Raw genomic sequence first — 27,439 nt, forward strand, 5'->3', positions numbered from 1 at the left:
CAGCAATCTATGGGACATTTGAGATGGATTAATTAATTAATTAATTAATTAATTTTATTAATTTTAAAAGTTTCAGGACAAGCTTTTTTTTTTTCTTTTTTTTTTCTTTTTTTTTTTTTTTTTTTTTTTTTTGAGGCTGCAGCACCTGGAATCTTGTGATTGTATGAAAATTTCAGTTTTGTCACATAAAATAACACAGGATGTTTCCTGGATTACTAAATACAGGAAGAAGCTTGAAAAATGAAGTCAAAAGGCTTGAACACCTGCAAAGAAAATCCATTAATTCAGCTGAAAACTGAAAAAGAAAAAAATGTTCAGAAATGGATTGCTACTCAGTAGTGTTAGTATTATTATTAATCTTCTAAGTTATTACCTTTCTCTGCATTTTATATACATACAATTATTACTTTAATTTAAAGGTTTTTCCTCATGCAGAAAAAGTTAGGGGTAAGTGAGTTCCCAAAGATAAAATATGTTAAAACCAATATTGATTCCTTTACTTATAGAATTATTTATAGTTTGAGTGATTTAATATATATATTAATTCTTATGACACATCTACAATAAAACAGCTGGAGTATGCAATCTGATTCAATGTTTGACCAGATGGAGTTTAGTCCCCTTAGCTTCTTGGAAATGCTTTTTTATTCTGCCTGGAGAATGCTGCCTTATTGTTGGCTGGGGATAATATTTAAATATTTGTTAAAATAAATCATCATTACCATCAAAGCATTTTTTCATACCTTTAACAGATAGTGATACAATGATTTCTGCAGATCCAAATACATTTACACCTTGGCATAAATACCGCCCTTCGTCAGACTTGGAAGCATTCAGGATTCGCAGACTCCCATGTGGAAAAATAGTTATCCTGGAAAGGATAAGTCCATAAATATATAAATATCTCTCCCATGCTACCAGCCAAATTCCATGATGATATCTTTCAGAGATAATAAATAGGATTAAGGACTGCTGCCTCTGTAGCAAGGGATGATGAAGATGATAACTGAATTATCTTCTGTTTCAAAAAGGTTTTAATAAATCCGTTTTACTAGTCCTTCCTTAATTCAAAATTTTCATGGAAGCGTCAGTGGATTAGTATCCTTTGACACTTATTAAGAGTGAATTGTAATGAAACTTTTGTAGAACAGTAAAAAAGGTAATCCTTCATAATTTGTCTTCAAAGTTTCACCTCTATATTTTTGTCAAATCACATTTCAATATCAAGCACAGGCTATTCCATCTAGAAAAAAAATTACCTTAGAAATCAGATCTGAGACGAATGGGAAGCAAAATTCAAAAGACAAGGAAAAAAACCCTATAATTGTATCTGGTCAAAAGAGGATTTATGGCATCACAGCACAGTGTAGCAAAGGGACTTAAATAATCTTTGCTTTTTGTAGGTGGGCTTTTTTTTTTTTTTTCTGAGTCTATAATTGCAGCTCCACTATACCTCTTGGTATGTGACCCTGCTAAAGCATATTCATGAGAAATGTTTAGCTGCTCACATTTAGGAGTTTCAAATTTTGGTTTTGCTTGCACAATATTAATCATAAAATCCATGAAGCAGTATGTAAATAAAACTCTTTTTGCTCTTCTAAAATGACAAAACCACTGAATTTATTCTATCTTGGAGGTGCAGTCTGGAAGAGCAGTAAATAATCATGGCTCTTTTTCTGACAGAGCGCTAGGAGCCTAAAAGGAATATGACAACTCTTAGATTGTATTTAATCCAAGCCCTGCTTGCAGGTGTTGTGGATCCTTTCCCAGTTTGAGTAGTGGTTACAACTCTCTCAAAGGTCTTGGGGATGTAGGCTGGGAGCATGTACACTGGAAGCAGATTATCCTCAGCAAATGCTTTCAGGTATCCCACAGAATGGGGGATGACATGGGATGCTTCTTTCTCCTGTATTTGAAAACCAAGGTAAGACCTCTGTGTTGGAGAATCTAAATAAGTAGGTGGGTGGCTCTTTCCCAGGGATGGGTGGATTTTTAGGTATACCTGTCCAGAGGGGACTTTCTGGGAAATGCAGTATAGACTGACACTCCTGCTGGGAATCCTCTGTGGAGTCTATTATTGGAAATCATGGAAGGTACTGTACAATGTTGTGTTTTACTCTTGAAAAGAATTTAATTGGGAGTATGGCACTTTTGACAGGACTGGGTTGGGCTCTTCAGCAGCAAAAGAGGTAATGAATTACATTTATGGACTGTATGTGTTAAACTTCACAGCTGTTATCTTTGATTTATACTAGAAGTGATTTACATTGGCGTAAAATTCAATAATGTGCTCAAATGAAATCATTAATACGAGACTGCATTATTCTCCTTCCTTCCTTCCTTCCTTCCTTCCTTCCTTCCTTCCTTCCTTCCTTCCTTCCTTCCTTCCTTCCTTCCTTCCTTCCTTCCTTCCTTCCTTCCTTCCTTCCTTCCTTCCTTCCTTCCTTCCTTCCTTCCTTCCTTCCTTCCTTCCTTCCTTCCTTCCTTCCTTCCTTCCTTCCTTCCTTCCTTCCTTCCTTCGAATAATATCCCATATTTTCTAACTCTGTGAGAAATGGTGGTTTATTATCCAAGGTTCATAAACATTACAGTGGAGAAAACAGAATTTCATTCCAGTGAAAAATGTGCTTCTGTTCACTTCAGATGTGAAACCACTCACTGCTCTCAGCAGACAGCAGAAGAAAAAAATAGCTTCAAAAGTGAATGGGGCAGAGGAAGGACATGTCAACTCAAGGGTTCTCCAGTACAACAACATCTCCCATCCTGCTCTAAAAAATATACACCAGTATTTAAGTAACATTATTTGTGTAAAGGTAATTTTATAGAAAACATTATTGTATTAAGCAAATGATTCTGTATTAGAGTTTTGAAGGTTTGGATTTTTTTCTAACAAATAAGAAGGCTTGAAACTTTGTTACAGTATACAGAAGAAACACTCTGCTTTAGAAACTGACAGGGATGCAAGGTTCCTTCATTTTCTCTTGGTGTAATTTAAAATAAAAATTTATAGCAACATGCTCAGTTTTCAATGCTCTGATGACATCATTTGTATGGCAATAGTTTTTGCAAACAGTGGTGATTCTCATCAGTGTACTGACAGGATCAGGAAAAAAGGATATTCCTTTAATGTTTGCAAATTATAGAAGCTTATACACAGTTTAAGTCCTGATATAAAACAGTTTTGAAATTCTGACGTTGGAGGAAAAGAAATTTAATTGCATATAGAAGATTATCTAGTGAATCTTATGGATGTTATCAACTACATTACTCTGTAGTTAAAAGCTCCTGTTATCCATGATGGAAAGAGTAATCACTCAATCAAAGGAATTGCAAACACATTTGCTGGTGAATTATTTGGCTCAGAAATTAATATTTTCTTTAAGGTTCCTAGCACTTAAAGAAAATATTAATTTTTTTTGTATGTGTTTGAGAAAAAAGCCAGAGGCCTGGTTATGATGGAAACTGAAATGCTTTATTTATGCATACAATACCTGCTGCACACAGCAGGATCATAGACTTCTCCTCCTTCCCTGCCAATATCTCTCAGTCACAGGGAGACCACTTGTGTAGTATGTCTACATATTTTAACAAAAATTTGCATAGCAAAAAGTTTTTTTCACTTCATAAATAGAAGGTAAGTACAGAGAGGAAAATGGGGCTGGGGTAGAATTAAGGATTATTCAGGAAAAGAAGCAACCCTAAATGATGAACTAAACTGAGGGACAGATGATGATAGATTAACAAATAGAAAAAAGATGGTTGAGAGATCACGGTGAGAGTTTGGAAATTCTTGTATTAAAGTATAAGAAAAATTATTTTAATCACATAAAGGAGATGGATGTTGTCCATAAAAGGTTTCTGAAAAAAAGTGGCACAAAATCAGTGTCTTTGTAAAAAAGAGTTTTCATCTGTCTAATAAGATGAAGAAAATGATATGAGAGTTAATGTCTCATCTCATGTCAAAAAATGTGTTGTCTTGAGATCAACTGCGACAGAGATTTTAACAGCACTTGCTAGGAAAGTGGAAGTAAGGTATAACAGCAAATGGACTTGAGATAAAATTGAACATGGGTTAACTTAAGTACACTGAAAGAGCTTAAACTATTATAATATTCCATAAGAAAAAATATTTTCTATGGAAAATAAGTGCAGATTTAATCTTCCACAGGTTTCAAGAATGATTTTCATGCTGAAATTCCCATGGTTGGTTAAATACATTTAATACAAAAATTAAGGATTTTTTAGAAAGTGGTTGAAGACTTCTTTTTTCAGAGAGAGAAATTGTTTTTTTTATACTATGATATTATTTTTCAAAGTTACCAAGATACAAAAAGGCTGTTAAAAATTTGATTAAATAAATGGTTCTTTGAGACAGCAACTGAGCACCAGGTTGGTAGAAAAACAGTAGTTGTGACTCTGAACTAAGAGGCCATGCAGTAAAGGAAAATGCAACCCTAGAATATATCAGATACCAATGTGCATCTCTTTATGGAAGTATTAATACATGAAGTGCTGAGGAAATATAATTAGGCTAATTTTGATCATCAGTATTCAGAAAGATTAATTCTAATCAAGCTGACATTTGGAAAGATCAACATGATGACCAGGGAGGAAAGAAAACCTTTTGTTCTGGAGGTTGTTTGTAAAATTAAAACTGCACATGAGATGAGTTTCTATTTTACATGTTAATTCATGGATCTTGTAAGCAGAAAGTTGAACTTCTATTAAAGGTAAAAAAGTGCAGATGTCTAATTCACATTGCAGATTTCCACACTTTGGATCTCAACCTGGAATCTCACCCTCAAATCTTAATTTAGTTCCCCAGATATAAGTACATTTCATGATCTGGCACAATTTCTGGGACAAAATCCCAGCTGCTGCAAGACATGGAAATTAATTTCCTCATTGTCCCCACTTGCTGTGATCTTGTTTCTGAAATGAAGCTGTCTGAGCACCTGAACTTCAGTTGATACCAAATTAGAAGGGATGCTTGAGGAGTCAGTTGCTATTCAGATAAAAATGGGAATCCATCTGTGGAATGGAACTAGAACTATTCCAAAGAGAAACCTGGGACAGTGGACAGTGTGGATAATATCAACTTTTTGCTTCTCCTATTGATCCATGCTACCTGCTCATGCAGAAATAGCCATTAGACACCTGCACTGGGCTGAGACACATGACAGAAGACCTGTGAGAGGATGTAAGTCCTTAAAGCACAGACACAGAAATCAATTAGCCACAAGCTTCACTGCCAATGAAGCTGAAACCCCCCAACAAATTAATAATTAAAAGACCTAAATTGAAATTGAATGTTATTTTAAAGTCTGTCTTATATCTCAGCATATTATGATTTTCCACTCTGATTGTATCAGAAGTAGTGCAGCTGTTGGATGCCCAGCTTGCCAAGAACATCAGCAAATTTGGACATACATATTAGTAGCATTTCTATAATGTCAGTTTTGCTAATGACTGCATAATCTGCTAAACTAGTTTGAGAACTGCTACAAAGCCATAGAAATATGAATGAGAGTGTAAATTTTCCTCTCTAAGGCTTCAGAATTGGACTAAGATTAACAGCAACTATACTTTTCAAAAAATATTTTCAAATTATTATTTCAACTGTGAAAATATTGCAGTCTATTCAAAGTTTATACTTACCAGTAACACTTTAGATTGAAAACACACTTAGTACATTTGTTTAAACAAAAATGCATTAGCTCGCTCAGATCAGGAATTTTGTCAATTTTTTTCTTCTTTCAGCAATGAAGTATGCATCAGGAAGAGTAAATTTTTGATAAAGAATGTGTTGCTATATCTGGAAGGATGAAATTCAACACCGTTTGCATATGGGATGTTGACATGAATAGAAAGGTGTTCTCTGAGGCCAAGTGTTTACGAAGAAGTTGATGGATGGAAATCAGACTCATAAGAAATGCTGGACCTTTTCTTATGGATGGTGTTTGGACATCCTTTATTTGGCAGTCTGAAATGCCTTCTCTTAATCTTCTGACTGACAGGAGGTAAGGAACATGCTGACGGAAGTGAACAGAGTGTAAGGTCCCCACAAATGTAAATGGCAAAGCTCATCTTCCTGTGGGTTTCACATGATTTAAAGAATGGGAGTAGGATATGATATGTAAGAGTTGCTTTTATGGGAAGTTTTGCATTTTTTTACAGTATTTTGATTAAAAGTTAGCAATTTTTTTTCCTTCCTGCTGCTCTATTTACAGAAAACTTCTGAGAGTTTTGACTGTAAACTGCAGTCTTATGTTGAGGGGAAGGAGTAAGACATCGGAAATACAGACATCATTTTTTTAATATAAAAAAAGGAGATCTATTCTGCCTGCCATATAATTTTTCCTTTGATTGATTCTTTAGTATAAATGAAATGTATTAGTAGTGCAGATACTTTTACTGTTTCCCTGTCTTAATAAAACAATATTAGTTCATTAACATCTGGTATAACCTATCATAGAAATTCTCAGATATTATTTACAGCTAGTACAGGACATACTATTTTATGTTGAAAACTGATGCTGGAAATTTTCAGCCTTCTTTATCACCAGGGACAGTTTTACCTTGACCCACTGGGGCCAGGATGTGCATTTGTTCTCTGTATCACGTTAGATCAATGAGCAGAGATTTCCATCAAGATTAAGATAATGAGAAATGGAAACTCTAATTTTCATTCTCTTGCATCATTCATAGCAGATTCTCACAAGCAGATGTCTTGATGCTGTGGTAGAAATGGTTTCTGGATGCTGAAGCAGTTGAGGCAGCAAACATTAGAATTGCTACACAACAGTTCGGGATTTAACTAAGCACTTCTTACACAGTGCTTCAGACAGGGACACAGTGTCTGGATCTTAATAGAAATTAATGTCAGGCAGCTTATACTTGGAGCTCTATATTCTTTAAATAACTATTACAGAGTAAGAAAAAATGGAAGTCAGATATGTGGCCGTTTTTGGTGGGGAGGAAGAGTTAGCAATGGTAGTTTGGTTAGGCTGTAGATACTATTATCTTTCTCTGTTTTCAACTAGTTCTTTTGGCTTTCAAACCAAAGAAAATTTTTTTTACACATTAGAGATATAACCACAGCAATAAAGGAAGCATAACATTTAGTTAAAACCTTTACAAACTTTAACACCTAGTAACTGGAATTAAAAAGAAAGTTATTGGTGGTCAGAAAATCATCCCCTGAATTTTTCATTTGGATCTAAAATCAGGAGTATGAAATTGGTTTGTCCGCATGTTGGAAATAAGAATTTTAAAGATGCAAATGGAGAGAAGCTGCACTGACTCATTTAGCCTGTGGCCCCTCACAGTGTTTTGATCTGAACAATCTGTCATTTGACATTAGTTTGGATTTGGGATCTGTCAGTTTCCTTTAATGTAGACTACAAGGAATCAGAACAAGTATTTGTAAATAGTTGAAACCTTTATTTCTCCCTGAATGGCTTTGGGCTATCTCATTCCCCTTTGCTTTCTCTTGCTCCTTCATAATAGATCCACAACGTCTAATGGTCCCAGAAAAGGGATGTGAGTCATTGCTATAGTAAAGCCACTTAGATAACCAAAAGACAATCTACTTTATATTAATTTTGTAATAATATCACCCTAGATAGAGCAATTTTTATTTTAATATTCTTGACTCAATTAGGAAAAAACCCCTATATTTGGCGTAGTCCCTTGGTAAAGCATGAAATTATTTGGATTTTCTTCACGCTATGTTTTCAAACATTTATAATGGTGCAATTCCTGTGTGTGATATCTTAGGTCATTGGAATATGCTAAACCTTATTATTAATGTCCCACAAACTACTTCCAGCTCTATTTAAGCTAATATATGCAAACTGTCTTAGGGCAGTTTCTTTCAAAGTGCCATAGCCAGGCCTCTCATTTGTCCTTGCTGTTTGCTGCACAGGAACATTTGTGCAAGAAAATACATAGCTCTCCCTGGTGCAAATGTTGTCCATGTATGTAAATATAATTTCATGTGGATGACACTGAAGTTATTTTTTGCTAAGAAATGTAGCTTCTGTTTTAAGCATGGGGAATAAATATGGTCTCTGCAGTGTTTCTGTGCAGTAAAGTCTGGAAAACACTGATATGTCAGAATCAGAAGGGTCTTTGGGAGTGCTCTTTTCTTTGTATGAATCAGCTGGTCATTATTATTTTAAATCATGCTTTGCATTAATGAATTTATTCAAACCAAAACTTAAGCACATAGTTTGCTTTAAAGACCCTATTAACAGCACCAATGCCAAGGATGATAGAAAGGTGTTAAAATTGAATTTCTAAGGTAATACACAAGATAACTGAGGTAATAAACTGAAATAGAGACGAACTGTAAAGGTAACAGAAATTCAGATCAGTAATCTATTAGCTAGAGAAATTATACACCAAGCAAATTTTTAAATTATTCTACATTTTTACTGGTATGTTCAAGGAAGTGTTGGTACATATTGAAAATTTAATATCCCTTCCTAATTGGTACTTTGTTGTACTGCTCAAATATTTTACCCTCAAATGTCTTTCATCTTGTGCAAAGAAAGAACTGGGAATATTACTCAGAAGACATATGAGGATAAGTGTTCTAGAAACACTTGTTCAAGAAATTGTTAGGAAAGGCCATTTAAGGTCTTTTCTGCCCTGCATTGAAGTCCAAGACTTCCTTTACAAGCTCTTATAAAATACAATTGGTTTAAAAAAATTTATCTCTAAACATGCTGAAAATACTATAAAATTATTAAAATGTTCTTTCATATTTTTAAAATCCATATCATACTTTTGACCCATTTAAATTTTATGTATATATTTTAATATTTAAATATTTTAAATAATTAAATGTGTTTCTCTTTTTTTGCACACTGTTTCAATGTCAGAAATTTTCTCCTGCTGCAAAAAGGTTCCTTCTTTTCAGGAAAAGCTTTATCACAATAATTTTCTCCATGTTTCTAAGTGACAGCAATGAATTATTAACTTACTCTCTTTTACTCAGAAGCTTAAGAAATAATAACTTCTTCAAGAACTGCATGATCGCTCCAGGAAAAGAAAAATACACAGGAAACTTTAGTTAGTCTAAGATATGTCTGTGTTTCACTTGTTAGTTAGAAAAGTAACATTAATACTCAAAGGCAGACCTTATATGCAAGAGGTAAAATTCAAATAGACCAGGTGCTCAAGGAAGCAGATCTTCAGCCAGTGTAAAATAAGATAATTTAATTCAACTACATGGTTCTATTATGGATCATACTAGATAAAAACACATCTCAAAACAGCCAAACTATGCTATGCTTGAAGAATTAACATTAACTTCAGCAATATAATATGAAGAACAGAAACTTAAATTTCACTCAAATTATATTCTTGTAAATTGAAGACTGCTAATTAGATGCTTACATGGGAAGTGTTCATTTGCTCATCATATGAAAGTCATCTAGCTAAAGCACTATTGTTGTAAGCTGTGTAATGATGTCCAGTCAGATGGAACCTGCTTTCCAGTGTTGATTCTACAGCACTACTAGAATATTAACTGCAAGTGATGCTTTTATGTAACACAGCAATGAAATTGAATATTTCCCACCTCTCTGAAAAATTCTTTTCTTAGATATAATGTTACTGCTTTCATGTGAATAGAAGAACTGGATAGAAGAGAATAAATGATTGTTCTGTATTAAAACCTTGCTATCAAGAAAAATAAAGACAAACAGTTGTTGTCCCCCACCCCTTCCCCCCCAAAAAAAACCAACAGATCATTGCAGTTTGCAGTTAATTAATATGCATTGTTTAAGATCCCCTCACTGATGGAGGTGTTTTCTACTTGGTAGAGCTCTCTCCCTGGCATTCAAAGACAGTCAGTATTGAAATGCCACTGGGAGCTGAATGCCCTAATCCCAAGCAAGGAGGAAAAGGACCAGCAGTCAAACTGATGGCTGGATGCTTGAGAAGGAAGCTGACTGGTGAGAATCAAATCAGCAAGCGGGTTGTCAATCCTTGTGAAATAGCCAGCATGGAGGTTTGAAAAGGATAAGAACTTTCTGTGTCCCATTCATATAATGCATCAAAACACACCAAAGAAAGCATATTCTTTCCCGACATTTTCAGAAATAGACAGGATAATGAGATTTATATGGTCATGGTATGGGAGGGCTGAGATAGCTTTAATGGTGTACTGATAAATGCTATTAATGTAGCATTCTCTTAATTTGTTACTTTTGAATGAATTTTGCAAAATTGTGGTTTCAACCATCTCATATGTCTAATTTCAGTTGTAGTACAAAGACAGGACAGATGAATGTGGCAATGTCTGCCTTATCCTCACATCAAACTGACTCCATTGTCAACTGGAGAAGCTCCAATTATATTTCTATCATATGGTAGGTACTGCTGGACTCTGGAAGATGAAGACTGATTGCTTTCACCATTATGCTGCCTCTGGAAAATTGTGCAAAGTCTGCCCTTACTGCATGTTGGTCCAGGTAGAAACTCCTTGGAGAGGAGATTCCATTAGCATGATGTATGTTGTACTTGGATCAATAGCTACAAGTTCTTCACTAGTTGTTTAGAGATGTCAATATAAGATTCAGCGCTCCACAGAAATGCTGGCCTTCCAACCATTGCTGTTGTGAAATAGCCCCTATTTTCTCCCTATCTAATAACCATAAGGTCTCAGTTAGACTACCAATGAGTTTGACACACTGTTTTCATGAAAGATACACAATCTAGAGGGGACACAGTCAAATAATTTTTCAGTACAAAATCAACTTCTGAAAATGGGAAAAGAATAATTTGAACATAGATTACCTCCTAAAATACATTTGCTGAGATGTTTAGAGAATTTTGAGCATTTATATGCTTGGTAGATTGTAGACAATAAAAATGGCATGCATTGGTATAGCAATAATGGGATAGAATAGAATAATTGGTCCTGCTTTGCAGTAAGATTTCCCTGCTGGCTCTCTGGTTATTCATATCAGAGATTAACATGCTGTGTACAATAAGGAGCAGTCATTACTTGTTTGCTTAGTTCTGTCATATTTCTGAGTTTACCCTTGGAAATTCCAGCACTTCTTTTTTCTATCTTCACTGACAATTAGATCTAATGTGAAAGATCTCAATAATCTCTTGCTACATCCAGAAAGAAAGCAAAGGATAGAGACAAAAAGCTATCTCATGGCTCCATTGCTCCATACTACTTCACACCTTTAGACAGGAGCTTTTCAGTGGAGAAATCTAGGGGATAGAACAGACTTCACAAAAAAACATGTGGAGTGAAAGCACACCTGATAAACAACCTTCCATCCATCTATAGTTCCATAATGTATCTCTAACCTATTTCTGTGATACATCTCTGGATTTCTACATAATTTACACTCACTTCCTCACTGCATCCTTGATAAGGGGTGTGCTCAAAAGGCCATACCTCTACCAACAACACCTTGTTGTTTATTAAGATATTGGTGCAAGAATAGGTTTCAGAAACCTTGATTATAAATAGCAATGCAGAGCAAAGGCCATGCTGTTTCTGCAGCACATACAAAATTACCAGAGGAAAATTTGTTCTGGAAGACAGCTTTGCTGGAATTCTACCTTTCCTCCTAATAATGGACATTTCTCTCTAATTAGTTTTCTGTTTTAATAGTAAACCCATAGGTTAATGATCCTACTTAGAAGGTCATACAGTGTTTAAACCTTTATGAGAAGTAAAAAAATATATCTAATTAAGCTGTAAATCTGACAGATCTACATTAATTTTCTTACATTTTGTGAAAGAACAAATCTGACCTGTGGATGTAGACATCTTGCAGGAAGGAGAGACAATCAGTTCAGCAGAGAGACAGTTTAAAAGCATTGGCTCAGCACAAAAATACTTCCAGACTGTAGGAGTGGTAAATGGGATTTTGACTAAAATGAACTAGGATCTTATTGACTCCACTTTTTAGGTCAGATGAGTTCATTTTGCATTCTGTGGGGAAACGGGTACCATGGCTGGAAAAGTAGGTAAAACAAGATTTATTTTATTCTCATGTCACAAGGTGAAATACAGTCTATTAACTGGAAAAGGCAGTTAAAAAGACACATGTTCCCTCCAGAGAACCACATTGCCACTAAGGGTGAAAAGGGTACAAAGTTCTTACTGACAAACAATTTATTGATTAGAGTTATTTGAACCTTAGAAGCTTTAGTTTACTCTGGAATATCTTGCACTTCAGCCACAACTCAAAAATTTTGATTACAGGTTGAAATAACAGTTCAGTAGGATGTGCTTCTGTTTAAAACTTCAGTTTAAAACTGTATCTCTCTACAGCTGTATTGCTGTGCATGGAAGATAACAGATGGAATACCTGCAGTGATATAAGTTATGTGCAATAAAACACGTGACAAAAATAATGGAACAAGAAAAAAAAGTCAGTGACTCTATCTGTGCTAGTCCACCAGGCTGCTGCCAAAGATGGCTCTTGTTTTAGAATCAGGTGTCCCATCATGCACAGTGAGAAGGTCATAGACTTCTTTGGGGGAAACACTCTATGTGGAAAAAAAAAAAAAAAAAAAAAAAAAGGCATCCTCAGACCAAGTCTGTTTTGCTTTATGTACAAACTACCCACAAACAACCTCTACATCCTGTCTGTTAGTGCATTTATTTCTTGTGCATGGATGGAAATTTGTGGTGGTAACAGGCCCCAGAGAAGACTAGGGAGCCAGCAAGAATCAATGAAAATGCTTAGAGAGAAGATGCAAATGCTAATTTTGTGGTGTTGAATGCCTACATCAATTGAAGGATTTGGATGACTCTTGGATTTCTCTTGCTTCTGCCAGCCACAGGTTCTCTGATGGATGAGACTTAATGCCCCCCAATATTTATTTATCATGGTAAGTTTGGGTACACATCATTACATCCCACTGGTCAGACCACATACTCCCACATGATACAGGTTATCAGTTGTGGGTTGCTAATGTCAAGATATAAGTTGTCATGGTTGCAATGCCTCACCATATTGGAGAGGATCTCCTATTGATCCATACTGGTCTAGAGCCAGAAGTAAATTTTTGTGTGGCATTAGCTATGTTACACCTACAGACTGGTGACATGGTAGCTGTGCAATCATTCAAAGATATCTGCTGTTGTAATTATAATGCGAAACTCTAATGCTAAAATCTGGCTCTTGTTTCCTGTTTGAGAAGGTCAAAGCAGCATTAGAGCATTCACATGGCACACAACTCCAAGCTTACTGTCTTCACACCAACAGTCTCAATAAATAGGCATCTTCTCTCATCAGCATGGAGACAAGAACATGATACTTCTTTAGTGACATAATTTCCTTGTTTGCCTAAATTCTACTTGCCTTCTAAAACTTACTTGCTTCTCATTCTTTCTTCCCTAACTCTTCTTTTCTGCACAAAATGGTATGTTATGGTATTCTTAAGATGCTGCCACATCTCACTTCTTCCCTAACCTTACCTTATGAAGTGCATTATTGATGACGTTGGCATAGAGCTGGGCACACAGAAAGTAGGATGAAAAAGTTACTGACTCACTGGGGATAACCTGCTGCCAGATATGAAGTTGTGTCCTATAATTAAACAGCTAGACTAATCAGAAAACACTCCCTACTTTATAATTTTATAAAGTTGTACTGTAGCAAGCTCCCTTCTCAGGATGACAGGGAGGAGTACTGAATCAACAGAGACCTCACTGCCTACTCTATATTCACATCTCACTTTTGCACACAGAATTATTTTCCAGAAATTTAAAAGAATTTTAATCTATTTTTAATAACTTTACTTGTGTACTCTGAATCTATTAGACCAGGTAACTACTTGCCAGGGACCTGGCAAGGGTAAGCTAAGTATCTAAAGGCAGTAGTGTGAATGTGTCCTTAGAGCAGGTACTGACAGATGGCACAAGTTTTGCCCATCATTTTGCAGTTCACTGTGTTGGCATCTCTCTTTCCCTGTCTTCAGAGGTCTGGGAAAAGACACAGTCAGGGATCAGAGGCAATGAAAAGAAAGATATTTTTCCTAGGGATGCAGAGAGGTCTACATACAGGTTTATTGAAACCTGATGAAAGATTGCTGAACTAAGAGCCAACCTGAAGGGAAGGATGAGCCTTCCAAGGACACAGTGAATGAGGATAACCTGTTTATAGTTTCACCTCTCTGCTGCCAAGTTTTCTCCATTTAAAAAATGACCCTTGATTTTGCTTCATTTCTAAGAAAACATAGCTCCTGTGGTTCAAAGATTTTTGGTGATTTAAGCATACTCACTTTGATGAAAATTGCAGTAAAATCCTCAGAACTCAGTTTGACTCATGCTCCTATCACACTTGAATTCCTGCGGAACTGAGATTACGCTTATAACCTCATCCATAATTTTTTTCCCTTATTTTTGAGTGTTTGAACTCAGACCCTTTGCACTGCTCTTCACGTAGTTGCTTGGATATGATTATAGGACTGTTTACGGATTTTGCAAAAGTAGTATGTAAAGAGCAATTGGCCTTTTAAATCAAGATTTCACAGCTTCTTCCATGAATAGTCAGCAAAAACAAATTGCTTTTTTATAAAAAAAAATTATTTATTGTTTTTATTGAGAGTGGAAACCTATGCTGCCATTTAGCAGTGGAGCTGTGGAAGGGAACACAGTGAGGTGGCGTCTTTGCTACAAGGATCAGACAAAAACATCCCTTTGAGAGTGGGCTATAGTTCAAAAACTTCAAAAGTAGGGTGAGTATTGACCTTGATAAGGCTTAGTGATACACAGAAACATATGTATATTCATGGTGCTGTTTGACAGGTTCCAAGCTCATAGATCGACTTTTATTTATGGACATTTATAAAGCACTCCAACTTATGGGTTTATCTTTACTGTGGAAACACTTTGATTTATGTCTTCAAATATAGAATCTAAGGAGATTCATATTCAAATAAAGACTGATAGTATGAATTGTGAAATATCTGAGCTAAATGAAATTAGCTCAATTAGTATATGTTTATAATGCAGTAAAATTACCTTTATAAGTCCTGTACCACCAATTTTCCACTTAGAACATGTTCCAATACTTAAAGTAAACTTAGAGGAAAGGTGGTAACACATTTTTAATGGGCCCTGTAGTGATAGGACAATGTGCAATGACTTTAAATAAAAAAAGGGGAAGACGGGAGGTTAGAACTGTATATAAGGAAGAAATTTTTCATGATGAGGGTGGTGAACGACTGGAAAAGGCTGCTCAGAGAGTTGGTAGATAACCAGTCCCTGGAAACATTCAAGGTCAGGTTTGATGGAGCCCTGGGCAGCCTGATTTAGCTGAAGGTGTACCTGCTCATTGCAAAGGACATTAGGGGGTCAATTTTGATCTGATCTCTTCTATGATTTTATGGAAATAGGAAAATAGTTGGTGGAAAAGAAGAAAATAGTCTTAAAATAAACGACAATGTAAAGGGTTTTGCCTCATATGAAAGGAGATGCAATGAATGCATAACCAGTGCTCAGCAATTTGAGTTTAGCTGCTCCTGTGATCCAAGAAGGGAAGACACATTCTACACTTGTAGTCTGTATTGGAACAAATGAACAGCCTAATTCTTCAGCTGCTCAGCAATGACATGAGCAGCAGATAAATCAGCTGGCTAATCAGTTGGTCCTACTGCCAAACATGAAATAAGTATGGATTTGCAGTAATTATCATTGCAAAGAGGTCATTAGTGATCACTATACCTGTGTGAAGAGGTTGAGTTCTCTGAGTCTTTTATGAACCATGGTCCATTGACTGCTCTTTCACAGACTACTTTTTCTACCTAATTGTGATTTGTATCTAAAAGCTTTTCTTGGTCACTATGGAATTAAATGTATTTATACTTTGTTTCTCCACATTTGGTATTTATTTAATGAACAAAGTAATGACTGTCTACAATACTAAGAATGTCTTACCTTAGGCTTCATGGTTAAGCAAAGGAAATTATTAAGAGGGTTATTATTCTTATCCCTGCACACACAGTGAAGGTACAAGAAAACTTTGTTATTACTTTCTAACCAATTTCCTGCAAGGGCCAAGCACCTTCCTGGGTTTCACCTAGGAAGGACAGCAGATATGAGAAGAATGGTGAGGGACAAATTGGGATGAAGAAAATGTTGGACATTCTTTTGCTGCCTGTGCACCCTTAGAATGAATTCTAGCTCTTTCCTGAACTCCTCTAGAATATGGATATTCTGATTCAAAAGTTACAATTAGTAAAGAAGGCAAGGTAGTGTAAAATAATCAAAGAATAAAACACTACACACTGAAGCCCTTAGGCAATGCTGCCATAAAAAAAAAAATAAAACAAAAACCAAAGGGTGAGATGAAAGATTTTTGTTCGCAGTGACTATAAAGAAACATTATAGCTGCAAGCTAATATCATGTCTTCTACAGCTATTTTCATCTCAAAATGAGAATGTTTATGTTGTTGATATTATACATAATTTTAACCTCAAAGCTCTAAGTTCACCACAAAGCAAGGGGCTTTGGGATAAGATATAGGTTTAATCCCATCAGATACTTTTCTGATCTGGTTTCACATCCGAGTGTTTGAAGATATAGGGTTTGAGATCTTGCTTAAGCTCAGCTATGATTTAATTCTTACAGCTGCATTATCTGCAAGTTTTTTATTTTCTCTTTTTTTTTCACCTAGTTTGTCTTTGATCCAATTATAATTTTTCATTTAAAGATAAAATTTTGTAGTTCTAAGAATACTTGCAGAAGGCAAGTAGTCTTTCCTGTACCACAAAAATGACAAAACCTTCCCTTCTGTTTTGCTTTTGCTTTCCTATAGAAATTTAACCAGGTTGTAGGCAACACATAAGCCTAACAAACCCTTAGAGACATTTGTGTCCAAGTTCACCTTCTGGGAATAGGAACATTCTGAAATAAATTTTTGGCTGATGTTTGGCCTGAATTTCAAACTCAATCAGAATTCAGTAGTCCACTAGTTACTTGTTTATAATCAAGAGAAAAATGTAGACCATCAAGAAATTTTTGGATGCAACACAGGTTTTGAACCTCATTCTTAGCTGTGATGGTACAAATGTGCGTTTGAAGCACAAATTATACTGGTTTCCTACCCATATGTGTGAAAATATGCATGATGGAAAAATGGAAAATATTTTAGTACCAGATAATTAATGTTTAGAGGATATTCAAGTATTCTAGGGATACTATTCTGATATCTAACTCCATAGAATTAGCCATGGTTGTAGAAGGTGCAAATTTACTGCAGGATGTTATTTTTCTTTGTCCCAGATTTCTGGAATTCCTTGAGCTTTGAACAAAAAAAAACACATTTTAAAAAGAATATTTTGAAAAATATTTTTAGTTTTCAACATTCTGCATCACTAGTCATATAAAAAGTGTGAAATATTTCCAGTTTGGCCACTAAGTTGAAATCGTTTCTATGAGATGGAATGAAAGAAAAGAATAAAATTTAAGATCAAAGACAGGGACTTCAAAAATTAATTTCATAGGTTTTTGTCTAACTAAGCTTTATAGCAAGTACAAAAACTGACTTCCAAAGAAATAGCGCCAAGCCTTACTTCCTCCTCTTTGTAACTCATTTTATACAACAATATTCTTATCTATGGAAATTTGTTTGAATAAATCATTGGTGCTTGAACAGAAATCCTGAATTGTTATTGGAGGAATATTTTCATGTGCAAAATGTTGCCTGTTGGGAAAAAGTTACCATCTTTATCAGAAAATATTAAATAAAAGAAATTTAAAATGTTTCCATTTAAATTAGGCCTGTGTTAGTTGAGATTTACAGATTTAGGCTTGATTCATTTAAGGAAATATGCCTCTTTCTAATTAATTACAAAATTACCATTTTCATCTTTGTGAATGCCAAATGAATTAATCACCCTGTTTATACAACTAATGTCTTGGCAATTAAATAATGACTTGTGTTTCATTGTATGGAGCTACACTAGTTCTTGGTCTTCATGTTGGGACACTAGCCATAAGATTTAATTTCATTTGATCTAATTAATAGGAAACTGTTAAAATTAAACCCACAAATGCAGAAATTCAATTTAAAGGTTCATACGCCTGATCAAAGAAACAAAGACGTAGACAAATGCACTGGAAAACATCTGCTTAAAATGGAAACAGGGCTGATTGTTAAAAATATCTTGCAAAGCAGAGGCATATTTAATTAGCATTTGCTATATTCAGCTCTGAAACTTATGGAAAAATTGTGTATATCCTAATTCTGAGTGTGTCTGGATCTTACTTTCCCATTTCACAATTTCACTCTGGATCACTTTCCATCATAAATTTGAGACAGAACAACAATAAGTGTTTCCATCCAATTATCCAAAACTCATTATTAAGGGTTTATGACATTCTTATGTTTTTATTTTGCTTTCCAGTGGCATGGGAGGACAGACTACTTAATTCAAGCAAAGTTTACTGAGACTTGATTTTTGTTTAAAAATCCTAACAATTCTGAATCAGCAGGTTGCTTTTGTGCTTCGGTGTTTTCTAACATAGCCTCAGCTATGTTAAAAAATGTTTTCTAACTTAGCTTCTGATACCAAGCAGCTGTTGGTATCAGAACAAGCAGTCTGAAAGTTGATTTACTGTTTTGTGAGTCACAGCCATAGGAGGAGCTTCTGAAAACCAGCAAAATTTCCCCAGTTTGGAGCACAGTACTCCTATTTGACAGACTTTCCAGATTTAATAGAATAGATTTGAACTCAGTGTATGTAGAGAGTGATATCTGGCTTGTATCACATTACAGGAGTTTGGATGTATACACATATTATTTAAAATCGATATGTTAATGTAATAGAAAAAAATATTTTATTTTAACATAATAATGAAATTTTCCCCTAATGAATGCTTTTCACATTTGATATAAAAGTCTTCTCAGTAATAGCTAAAATATCTTATTTAGTGAATGTAATAACTACTTCAAATTTTTCTTCCACCTTCCTGCCTTTGTCAGAGAAACTTCCTCTGTTTCAAAGAGGAAAAGCCCTTCTTCCCACCTTCATAGTATTTGTTCTTAAATTTATATAAGAAAACACCTTTGTGATACTTTTGGAAGGAAATATAAAATACTTCCCCTTCAGCCTGTCTATTCCCTCAAAACAGGTGCAATTAAATCTTGCAATCGGCAGACCACATGCATGCCACTTAACACCTTGATATTAGAGCCTGAATTCAGCACATATGCCCAGAATAAGTTATGGATGGAAAAACATTTTCACCTTTGTGTTCATTACTGTCTTTCTACCAAATAGAGAATCCTGTGAATGAAGTTGGCATATTTTTTGTAATCCATCATGTGGTAACTATGGCAGCAACTGCTGCTATTTAACCATGGTTTCTTGCAATAAGTATTAATTTGAAACAACACAACTGATCTATTTGCACACACCCATCAATCTAGAAGACAAAAAACCCAGTAGCTCCCTATAGATTTAGAATATCTACAGAAAGTAATCCCAAAACTTTATTTTATTTTCAACTGTATTATTTGGCTAACAAAGTAATTTTCTTTTCCTTTCCCTTGCACTATTTCTATCCTTAGACCTTCACTGTGCAGTAATTCTGGATTAAAAATTCAGTCATGCAATAACTAAGGATGTCCCACAATCCTTTCATAATTATTTTCTAAAAATGTGTTGTTTTTTCTTCTTAGTTTCATTCTAATTAATGTATTTAGGGTAACAGACAAAGTCATCTGTTTTCTCCTTTAAACACAACAGAAAGTCTTTTGTGCATTTTTATAAAAAGGAGAGGGACGATAGAGAGAGAGAGATTCCTTTCCTTCCTAGATTTCAATATCTGTCATAAAGGCAGATATGTAGGGTCTGACTATATAAATAGAATTTTCTCCATTTATTAAATATACATTTTATCTTTATAAAGAACAGAAACATTTTTGTTCGAAAGCAGCTGTCTAGTTCAAGCTTAAAAGAAAAGAATCCAGAATTTTAACGTCTGCAGTGACATAAAAAGGTCTGTACCATTGCATGAGAAATAAAAAAAAGTCACTCTGAGAAATTGATAAAATGTATGTATGCTCAAACATGGAAATAGAAGTGTCATCTTGATTTAATATTTTCAACTAAAAAATAACTAATATTCAAAGACTGAGAAATCTAATTCAAATTCCCAGCTGTGGTACATACATGATTTTGCCAGACCCAGCTGAGTAAACCAAATAAATTTTTTCTAAAGTTAACTCAATAAAAGAGAAATCTGTGGGCACAGAACAGTGTACTTGTAACTGCATAGATAATGGTGACAAATAATTCATATATGAAATAAAATAAATCTTGAGCAGTAATGAACAATGAACTAAATCTCATAGCACATTAAGTAACCTATCCAACAAAGTGAATGAGGTGCTGTTATGTTAGACATATTTGAACTAAACCCAGACAAATGACAATGCATTCAAAAGTGTGAAGCCAAATTACACCATGCTGTGGAAACAAAGGGTGCAGAAACATCTGGAATACGTACCTATTGCTTATAGATTAGATATTTACAAAACATTCCTGAGGATATGTGCATTTTCTCTTCCTCTCTTTCTGTAATTTCTACATCTAGACATGTATTTAAGCCTCAATTAAATCTGTGTTTTTCTTCTGACTGCTTCCTTGTTCACCTGCTTCTTTCTCTTTTGAAACATTTCATCTTAGACTGCCATTAGAGGGATGCAACTCCTCTTCTGAATCCATGACTATCGGTTTCCTAAAAATAAGGGATACCTGGAAGAGCATTTAAGAAGGGAAAGAAAAGGACAGTTTGATGTTCAGGAAAGAGTGAGTGGCTAAAATGAGGAGCTTTGGAGCATGCCAAAGACAGCTCACATACAGCTAGGCAGATGGATGGGCAGACTGGCATTTATACTAAACTGTATGTATCTGTAAATATGAAGAAGAAAAAAAAGATTGGGTTTGAGAAGTTTGAGAACAGATGCTCAAACACACAACTCAGTCATGCAACTTAGATGATTGCCTCAGTCCTGGCATGTCTTGACACTTGCTCTGACTTCTGATACTAAAAATGATAAAGAAAAATCACTGTGTTATTACCTGCCTCACATCCAGAGATGTTTATATGAGTGTTGTACTCATATAGATGGGAATTCTCTCCATTAACAAAGAAAAAAAGGAAAAAAAAGAAAAAAAGAAGAAAAATTTTATGCTGATCTAAACCCCTGTCTTGGACTTTCTGCTCCTCACCACAATCAAAAAAGTAAAAATTGCATAAAACAATGCAGATCTTTTTCATTTCACAGTATGTTTATCTATTACAGAAGTCACCAACTTTGCTACCATTAATAGCAAAGTTATTAAACCTATTAAAGCATTAAAATTTTCTTCATTATAGAAATTCAAAATTATCATTAGTGCTGGAAGTAGTATGGTGCTGGAAACAGCACATGTTGTGCAAACAAAAACTAGGAATAACTTAATATTTGACCTGAGACTTGGAAGATGTCTCTTCTTTTGATGAGTTTCAGCGAGGTTTATGGAACCTTTTTCCAATGACAAATCAACAAAACATTAAAAAGTGCATATCCTCAAGCTCCAAGATGAATAGATCAGCACCTCAGCCTGTAAAATTTTGAAGCTAGATTTGAGCTGTGTATATAGAATATTATCAAAAAAGGGGGAAAAAGTAGTTTCAGCTTACTTTATTTGCTGTAACTTTAAAAAATAGCATCTGTATTTGGTCTAGAATTAGATATGTATTTAGGACAATATGTATTTAAGGTAAGTTTTTTTATTTAATGGTCTTTTTGAATAATTAACACTCCTTACAGAAAAACCTGGATAATCCAGAAAATTTGGCAGTATCAGTAATAACTACCCTACCTTAGTGCCCATACACTGCTCAATCCAATTCACAAAAAATTACTTCTATCATGTCTAAATCATTGATGAGCAATGAATAATATCACAAGATGTTCAATTCTCTTTGACTGTAAATAATAGTTCCTTGTCATTCCAGTGAGAAGAGTTGAAGGAGGGGTCTTGGCACATGCAGAACAGTGTCGAAGACTTTGCTTTAAGAAGTTAGAGAAGGGGAAATGACACAACAGAGTGTCTAGACCAATACTTCAATCTACAATAGGGATTTATTCCTGAAGTTCTATTAAAAGTTAATAAATTAGTATGTTTTTGAAATTCAGATATTATTCTACAATTAAATGTCTAATCCTGCACCGAATCTTTCAAAAGCATAATTTTCTGTGATATTTTTCTATTATGATAAACTCTACAAGCAGAATATCTGGAGTATAACAAATGACAATGGACACGAAAACTGATTTTTCATCACAAAAATTAACTAAAACAGATTGCACTCTGAACAGAGCTGAACATCTTGAACCAGAACATTTTGACTCCACTTTTCTAAGTACAATTAGAAATCAAAATGTTAAATATGTAGAAATCTCAAAAATTACATTGCTGGCAAATTAATTTGTATTTGTTTATCTAGGCATATTTGTGTGCATGGTTCAATATATCTTATAAAACTGCCTCTTGAAGAAAAGTTAAGTCAAATCATTGTGATTTAGATAAAAAACCAAAGAAAAGAGCTTTAGCCAGGTGATCATTTAATCCTAAACCTTTCTTGACTGGCAGTTTAGTGCACATTCATTGTTGGGAAGACATTTCATGCCAGGAAAATCAACTTCCCAATAGGAGTCAGTCAACTGGGCAGCTGAAGTGCAAAATGATCAATGTTGAGCTAAATATTTAGTGAATTCTTGAGTACCTACTTATTTAATTCAGCCAAGAAATCTTTGCCCAGCAACTCTAAGGTCAAAGCTATTGAATGCATCTGCTTGTTGTTTAAACTTTGCCAGAATTCAGTTGTTTCCATGTGAGGAAAGTGAGTAGATCATCCAGCATCTCAAGGAAGGAAGGTGAGAACTGAAGTGCCAAAAGAGGTGCCTCCAATTTAGCAGCTGCAAATATATGCCCAACTTCTGGGGCACAACAGTTTTCTTCCCACACTCAGAAGATCCTAATAAGAGTTCTCCAGCTCAAACAGTCTAGGCTTTCAGTTGCCTTACTGAAATTCTTATAGTTTCTTACAGACTTCATATCAGTGAGGCACAGAACTTATAATGTCAGTATGAACTTCAGGGCTACCATAACTCAAGTCCATAGTGCTTGAAAGGTCTGGAAGACAAGGAGAACACAGTGTCTTCTGCCTGTTACATAGAACATAGATAAATTCATGCTTTTGTTCTGTTTGTCCCACTTTAACACATGACATGAGTGTTTTAGGTCTCCTTAAGCTCTGAGTCTAAAAGTGCTGGCTAGCATCTATTTTTAGTTTTATATATATATACACACACACACATATATATATATATATATATATATCTCGCCTTTTTAGACCCTTCTACTGAGATTAGTTCTTTTATGACTGCATTGTTTTTTGTTTGTTTATTTATATTCTTTTATTTTTTTAATTTCTCAACAAAATGTTTTTCTGAGACCATTTTTCAGTTGCTTATCAAATTGCTCTCCTTGTTTTATTTAACTGTGGCAATGGCTTAGGCTTTCAAACATAATCTAATGGATTTTATGAAATAATATAAAATTGTTTCTCACACATTGTTCATTTTGATCCCACTGTCTGCAGTACAATGTTTCATTTTTTAATCTCTAAGATTCGCATTTCTGTTAAGTGATGTAGCAAAAATCAGTGAAGAATATAGTAATTACCTTCATTTGAATGCATACACTAATGACTGATAATTTATTCTCATGCAGTAGCAAATGAGTATAGCTGACATTAAAATACTGCATTATTGCATTAAATCTGTGATTTCTCACGGAAACTCATTATATTCCTGTGTATTCCACCTACAAGGTTTAGATTTATTATTTATGAATTTGATTCCTCCTTCAACATAAAATATTAAGAATGGTTCTATAAGTCAATGAGGGAAAGAATCCATTTTCATCCAGACATATGCATGAGTAAAGCAAAAGAAAATTAAAGCAGTGGCAAGAAGCACTTTTTCCTTGAGAGTGTAAGTTTTTCCCTAATTTTTTGGCAAGAACTTTAAAAAGAAACATATTTAGTTTTTTTCAGTCATCGTATTATTAAATTGCTAAAACAGACTGATGTCTAAACCCAGTATTTTTCAAGGATTCTCTGCTTCCCCACTTCCATTATCAAGGTCATGGATGGGTTTTCCTGCTGTTTATCATGCTCCAGGAATACGGAGATTGCCTAATGAATAAAATCCGAAGACTGACAGGCACATGGAGTTAGACCTTTGGAAAGGTGTATGTACTTCATTAAGTAAGGATATCAGCTACTCCCAAGGCTCAGATGACTGCAGCAGAATTTGTCTTTGATCCAAAGCAAAGAATTGAGAGGACATAAAAGCAGCATGCTTCAGTGCTGTCTTGCTGTCTGAAACAGCCGCTCCACTCCAGCTCGTCCATACCCGCAGTAATTGACAAAAATCATGCAACACTTGACTGCTTTCTCCCTTCCAGACTACAAAGGAGAAAATTGAACAGGGCCTTTGCTTAAGTACCTCCTGGTTAAAAGTAAGGCAGGTTATGGGAAGAGGAGCTCTGGTTCCTTTATAGTCTATGCTGTGTGTCTAGCAGCTCCATTTTTGCTTTATCAAAACTAATTCAGCTTCTCAAAGAGGTACAAAGGGGCAAACTTGTAAAAGGATTAATATAATCATATTCAAATGGAACTCAGTTATAGACTTTGGTGTTTGAAACCAGGTGAGTTCAATGAAAACAAAAGGGAACAATTGCAACTGGAGGTACCAGAGCCAGGTAGTACACTCCGCTTCTGTCCCTCTTGGTGTTAGTTTTCCTCTGGTGCTGGCTGAATCAGGTACTAAAGAACCACCATGTTTTGAAGATGCTCTGAATCTCTGGTTGTTTCTTAGACTAATTCTTTATCTAGTGTCAGTGCCAACCTGATGCCCACCGTGCCCATGAAGGCAGCCTGAGCTCAGCCTGCCCCTGTGACACCAAGTTGCTGCACTCACTGTGGGGCAGAATCAGCGTCTCATATTATCATGCACTGTTGGTGGGTTCTGTGTCAGTCACTAAATTCTGAAAATAAATGCCATTACTGCACAAGCACATGCTCTTGAAAATAAGTGTGCATTTTTGGCTTTGCATGCAAGGATCAAAAAAGATGAAAATTGGAGGGCTCTGCCTGATCTTGCTCTTCTTTCCACATTGCTACAGTATTGCAGCTTTGTAAGGTACCAATATTTACCTTATCTACACTGTGTCAGAGGGCTGTCAATCAAAACAGTATCAATTATATAAAAATAATTATGTAGGAGTAGCAATTAGAAATAGCCTTATAACAATATCAATATTATTATAATTAATAACATAGTATATTTATATTAATGAATATATAAATTTTATATTTTTATGCATAGTTATATTATTATAATGTATGATTACAATATTATTATAATATATAAATGTAACAGATTTTTTAGTATATATTGGTATAATTAGTATACATTTTACTATACAGAACTCAAGATTAGCCCGCTGTAGTCATGGAAATTAGTAGTTTAATTACCATTAATGTACCTAGAGCCAAGATTTAACTTTTTCTAGCACACTTATTTGCTTGCTGCCTAAAATTTGCTATTAAGGAACATTTATGTAAAGGGTTATAACTTCAATCATAGTCAAAGATAGTGAAATGAAATATGTCTGAGAGGACATGTTAAAATCTGCTATAAACTTTCTTCAGAAGAATAAATTAGTAATACCTTCAATTTTTCATTGTATCACCTCTCATAATGCATTTGAAAAAGACAGACACAAGTTGTTTTGTCTAGAGTTCCTCAGCTGCCATCAGGTAATTTTGAAAATTATAAAATATGACATTAATATGATTAATGCATGCATTTTGTAAACAAATCAATTAAAAATAAAGCTGAGTAGTAGTTAAAATTCACTGTAATTAAAATCATTCATTAACACTGCACAGCTGAGGACACTAGATAAAAGTCTGAGGAACTGCTTACATTTCATTCAAGTCCCTCCTACTGAATGTTTTGTAAAAAATTCTTTCCTATCAACTTGCAGGATAGATCCTAATGTCCTTAAATCTCCTAAAATTTTAATTTAGATTGTTTTTCTGAGTTTGCTTTGCTGTTAAATGTAAGAACAGCAGAGATGCTGGCTGCTAAGAAGTGTTGTACTTCAATGTCAAAAGAGAAATCTGAAATGGGTACTATTCCTAAGAAAGCTGATAACATCAGATTCAAAAATCCAGAAACACTCTTGTTGCAACACTACTTTAGCATAAGGAAAACTGCCAGAGCAGCATCTGTTGTGTTTCAGAGCCTGAGTGGAGAGATTTTCCTGCTACTTCTGATTGATAGTGGAGATCCATCACTCAGTATAGAGGTTGAGCATGGATAATGCATTTTACTGGTATCCTTTTCCAACCTTAGCTGACAGGGGTTAAGACAAACACAGCGACTTATGAACACGATACCCAGCTTGAAAATAAGCTCTGTGGTTTGTACAAGTTTTTGTTCAGTTTTAGGGTTATTTGTTGGTGATCTGTTTGGGGTTTTTTGTTTGGTTGATTGGCTGTTTTTTGTTTCTTTGGTTTGATTTTTGTTCTTGTTTTGTCTAAGAGGGCAAAATTGATCATGAACAATAAAGCTTGACCATTAAATATTTTTGAATGGACAACATGAAAGGAGATTGTAGCAAGGTGGAGGTCATAATCTGCAAGTTATAATTCCTTGGATTTGATAGTTGTCTATCTGTACAGTAAACAGTTCCTTTGATATATTACAAAGTAGAGTAAAGCAAGACTTGTTCACTCTTTTGAATTACCAAAAAAGCAGATTTGGACTGAGCTGAGAAATGTTCTTTGTTTTATTTATCTTTTCAGTAAATCACTATTCAATACTCAACATAGCAACTCTATTTGATGTCAGCATGTTTTGCCTTCTTTCATAAACCTATAGTATGCCAAAATTTGCTGAACATGACAATTTGGTCTATGTAATAATTGATTGTCTAGAAAAAAAATACAAAAGGAAAATCACATTTGACAGCTAACAGAGCCATTTCAGTACAACATCATCAACAAAGCAGAAGGCTAAATGGAATGTGGTAGCTGAAGACATTGGAGCTGTATTCATAACAAACCTGGACATGGACATTAATGTCTGATACTACATGGATAATAAGTTGCTGTTTTTCTGATTGATAGAAGGATAATAAAGCTGTGCTTACTCCTGTTGTAGATGTGGAGGATTCTTACGTTCAGGTAGTAAGAACATTTACAACAATTATATTGTTGTGTAAGATGCATTCATGTATTCATAACAGTTATTTTCTTCTTACCTCAGTGGAATAAACTGTTTATCTTCTATCTGAAATACAAAAGTGTAT

General features: G+C 34.7%; 1 protein-coding gene across 6 annotated transcripts in view; it reads right to left on the reverse strand.

Annotated features, from left to right (window-relative positions):
• CNTN5 (contactin 5) overlaps nt 1-27,439 on the reverse strand; it is a 606,500-nt gene that overhangs the window by 63,733 nt on the left and 515,328 nt on the right. For all 6 annotated transcript variants that reach the window (XM_077173968.1, XM_077173967.1, XM_077173966.1 and 3 more), the window contains one exon: nt 744-871. In XM_077173968.1, the coding sequence (XP_077030083.1) occupies nt 744-871 (128 nt within the window). The remainder of the gene's footprint in view (nt 1-743; nt 872-27,439) is intronic.

This window comes from Agelaius phoeniceus, chromosome 2 (assembly GCF_051311805.1).
Source record: "Agelaius phoeniceus isolate bAgePho1 chromosome 2, bAgePho1.hap1, whole genome shotgun sequence".
Taxonomy (NCBI): Eukaryota; Metazoa; Chordata; class Aves; order Passeriformes; family Icteridae; genus Agelaius; species Agelaius phoeniceus.